At 34.5% G+C, this 3844-nt stretch overlaps 1 protein-coding gene across 1 annotated transcript; it reads right to left on the minus strand.

Annotated features, from left to right (window-relative positions):
* Positions 1–8: 8 nt before the first annotated feature.
* On the minus strand, positions 9–2420 carry slc48a1a (solute carrier family 48 member 1a). The gene is made up of 3 exons (XM_016464822.1): positions 2198–2420; positions 1102–1269; positions 9–991 (listed from the first exon to the last, which is right to left on the minus strand). The coding sequence occupies exons 1-3, from the start codon at positions 2325–2327 to the stop codon at positions 855–857; spliced, it is 435 nt and encodes a 144-aa protein (XP_016320308.1). The 5' UTR covers positions 2328–2420; the 3' UTR covers positions 9–854.
* Positions 2421–3844: the final 1424 nt, after the last annotated feature.

The following is a 3844-nucleotide window of genomic DNA, read 5'->3' on the forward strand; positions in this document are numbered from 1 at the left end:
AAAAAAAAAAACTTACCTTAACTTTTAAATGCTAGTTTACATACTGCAGAATTACTAGTATGGTAGTATGCAGTTCCGAACACAGCCAATCATAAACAGAACTCAGTATAAACAACATTTAAAAGGAAATAACAATTGCAATGGCAAATAATAAAGAGCACTATGTCTGAAAACGATAGTAACATTAAATCAGTCAATTCCACCATCGCTGGCTGAGATCACTAGATAAAGCTGTGCAAATCCTTCATCATACACTCATTCAATACTCTTAGAAGAAAAAAAGTGCAAAAATTGTACCTTGTCACTACAGCAGTCTCTTCAAAGTGAGCCTTTTGGACCACATTCTCCAAAAATGGTTTATACCATAAGAATGCATTTCATCAGCAATCTCAGGAACAAATATGCACCCTTATAAAGGGGTAAAGACAAGGTCTACTGCCCCAATGACAATGTACAATGTACATTTTTTGCACTTTTTTCTGACTGAAGGAAAGCCTTCATTTCACATCTGACATTTGGAGAGAAGTTGCCCTGAGTAAAGTAACAACTACCCGTGACCACATCCTAGTGTATCCACTTCCTTTGAAACACTTGACATACCTTTGTCCAATGTCAATGTAAAACCTCCAATTAACTCAAAAAGACAGGAAAGAGGCAGATCACAGACATTCACTGACTTCTAACTCCAGGGCCCGGATCTGAGGGAAGGAGGACTGAGATTTGAGTCTTTTCTGTGAGAGCAAGGAGGCTGTAAGACGGTTTTAAAAAGGAGATCCATCCTTCCATCCATCTCCACATTGGCAGGTGAAGCCACAGACTGGCAACTACAATTCTATTACAGATGAAGGAGCCAATCAAAAGTCACTGAGGATGCTGATGTCAGCAAACTCCTGGCGGTAACGGTAGGAGTACATGCCCAGCAGGAAGGCCCATTTAAGAGTCATGAAGCTCCACACGGCAGATAGATAGAAGCTCTTGGGGTCAGTTATTGCTGAAGACAAAAACATACAGAATGGATTACAGACACTTAAAACATGCGTATTATACAGATATTGTGTGGAATGTTTTATTAGACAAAGCTGTCCATGTGAAGGTACTTACACTGCTTTTCTATAACAGCTAGAGCTATGAAGGTGGCAAAAGCAGCAATAGCCAGGAGGGAGAAGACCGAACTAACAAACATGAAGAACTTGAGTCCCTTCAGCCAAGTGCGCCAGTAGTCCTGAATGTACATAATGTGGGTGACCAATGCCCAGAGTGCCAGAACTCCTGGAGATTTAAACCCATAACATATACACATATGATATATATACGAGAAAAAAATACAGAATGAAATAAATGGAAAATGTACTGGTATTTTTCTGATATGAGCTAATAAGTTTATGGACATTTACGGTAACCCTAAAACACAATGCAATGAAGAGCAAAATTCAAAATGCACAGATAAAACACCTGTAAAATATGAATATGGAAAATTCCTTAATATTAATACAGTACATTTTGCCACATTTTTTACGTATTTTCATGTAACACTTTGAATTAAACGTAAACATTTTAAATAGAAAAACTGAAAAGTACTTTCTTACTCCAATAATCTGTTTCATTTACAATTTAAAAAATCTTGAGTGCAAAGTTTTGGGAGAGAAAAAAAATCAAGTTTAATCAAAAGGAGTACACAAACTGCTTATTTAATTAGTTCATTATTTAAATATTAATTATCATATACTATTTATTTTACATTGTTGAATACTTTCCGTACCCACTGTATATATATACACACACAGGGATAGATAGATAGATAGATAGATAGATAGATAGATAGATAGCGATTATTTGGAAATAAATATATTATATATATGTGGAGTGCATATATGTTTCTTTCTTTCTCTCGAGTAGAAACAGTCAAAAATCTCCATATTTATGGGTGATTATTTCCAAAGTCATTTTAAGAAGATGACGGACTGATCCTTTTAAGAAAGAAATGAAATAATCACCCATCATATCTCTATTGGAATAACAAACCACACACTGCATACAGACAGACTGCGACAGCCGGAGATTTCCCCAACCGCAAGATCACACAATAATAGCAACGAGTTAAAAAGCATGACAGTAAAGGAAACAGGATGAGAAATGTCTATGTTTGACAGCTGATGTGTAAAGAAGTTAGTCTGTGGCCTTGAGTTTATTTACAGACCTGATAATCCGCCCATCGCCGCCGTCCAAGGCTGTTTATAAACCACATTCCACGCGATAAACGCCGAAAATCCCACCAACATGCCGAACGTGGCATAACCCACACTGATGTAGATCCTGTTTGGACCCATTAATAATGTATAAAGTACCGCAGTAAAGCTGTAACAAGAGGCTGAAGCGAAGGATTACACCATCGATGAGAGATTATGTAATGCAGCGCTGCTTATTCGTAAACACGACTGCACGACCCGGAAGAGCTCCCCGGTATCACCATAGCAACAATCAACAACCTCACAATCGCGGATGATTCAGAATCAGAATCAGAATCAGAATAAGCTTTATTGCCAGGTATGTTTACACATACGAGGAATTTGTTTTCGTGACAGAAGCTTCCACAGTGTAACAGAATGACAGTGACAGGACAAAAAAACACAGATAATAAAAAATTAAAAATTAAAAAAATAAAATAGAACAAGTAAATAAGGAATAAAAATATACAAATCGACAATTGTATGTTGTGTAAATAAATGGTTCGCATTTCATAGAATAACTCATAATTACTGTAATTTTCATCATGTCAGCAGTGGCTAATCGCAGTGTGCTCCAAAAAACTAATTTAGCATTAAATGTGCGTTCATTGCTGGGAATTTAATGAGTGTATATGCTAATTAAACACACATTATTTATTGTAAATAATTACGGTATAAATTTGGCATAAAGTTTGATTGAAGATTGCAAAAATCAATGGAAATACAGCAAATATGAAATAGGAATGCAATATTTTTTTTTTTTTTTTTGGTTCCTGAACAAACAAAGAGTAATAATCTAAAACTGTTGAAAAGTGTGTAAACATTTAGAGGTGACACACATAATGTCACATGTTTCTCTTGTTGTTTGTGCAGCACTGAAGATGGTGGTTTTAATCTGTTTGATCTTTGCTCAGTGGTTTTCCATCTACCTGTCAAACTCGTTCTCACAGCTCTACAGTAATTGTGAAACAAAAAACAAACAAAAAAAAAGCATCTTCTCAATTGCAAATGTACACTACCAGTCAAAAGCTTTTTTGAACAGTAAGATTTTTAATGTTAAAGAATAAAGAATTCTCTTCTGCCCACCAAGCCTGCATTTATTTGCAAAATCAGTAATATTGTGAAATATTTTTACTATTTAAAATAACTTTTCAATTTGAAAATATTTTTTACATTTGAATTTATTCCTGTGATCAAAGTTGAATTTTCAGCTTTATTACTCCAGTCTTCGGTGTCACATGATCCTTCAGAAATAATTCTAATATGCTGATTTGCTGCTCAAGAAACATTTATTATTATTGTTGTTGTTGTTGTTGTTGTTATCAATATTTAAAACAGCTGAGTAAATTTCTTTCTGGATTCTTTGATGTATAGATCAGCATTTATCTGAAATAAAAAGGTTGTTTAGAGGTTCTTTAGCCAGTATTAAATATACAAATCGACAATTGTATGTACAGGTATATAACAATAGACAGTTGTATGTACAGGAACAACCAAACAGTTGTATTCAACAGTTGAACAAAACGTTTTATTACTATATGGATATGTAAAAAGGAAACTAAATATGTGCGAAACATAACAGAATCACTTGTATGTTATTAATTACGTTTGTTTTATTG

Source organism: Sinocyclocheilus anshuiensis, unplaced genomic scaffold (genome assembly GCF_001515605.1).
Source record: "Sinocyclocheilus anshuiensis isolate Anshui unplaced genomic scaffold, SAMN03320099.WGS_v1.1 scaffold1089, whole genome shotgun sequence".
NCBI lineage: Eukaryota > Metazoa > Chordata > Actinopteri > Cypriniformes > Cyprinidae > Sinocyclocheilus > Sinocyclocheilus anshuiensis.

What these genes read in the sequence shown, in the direction of transcription:
- slc48a1a (XM_016464822.1), bottom strand. Translation starts at nt 2,327, where the DNA reads ATGGGTCCAAACAGGATCTACATCAGTGTGGGTTATGCCACGTTCGGC. An exon ending in GGCGATGGGCGGATTATCAG is followed by an intron (nt 1,270 to 2,197) that starts GTCTGTAAATAA and finishes TTAAATCTCCAG; the next exon opens with GAGTTCTGGCACTCTGGGCA. An exon ending in AGCTGTTATAGAAAAGCAGT is followed by an intron (nt 992 to 1,101) that starts GTAAGTACCTTC and finishes TTTTGTCTTCAG; the next exon opens with CAATAACTGACCCCAAGAGC.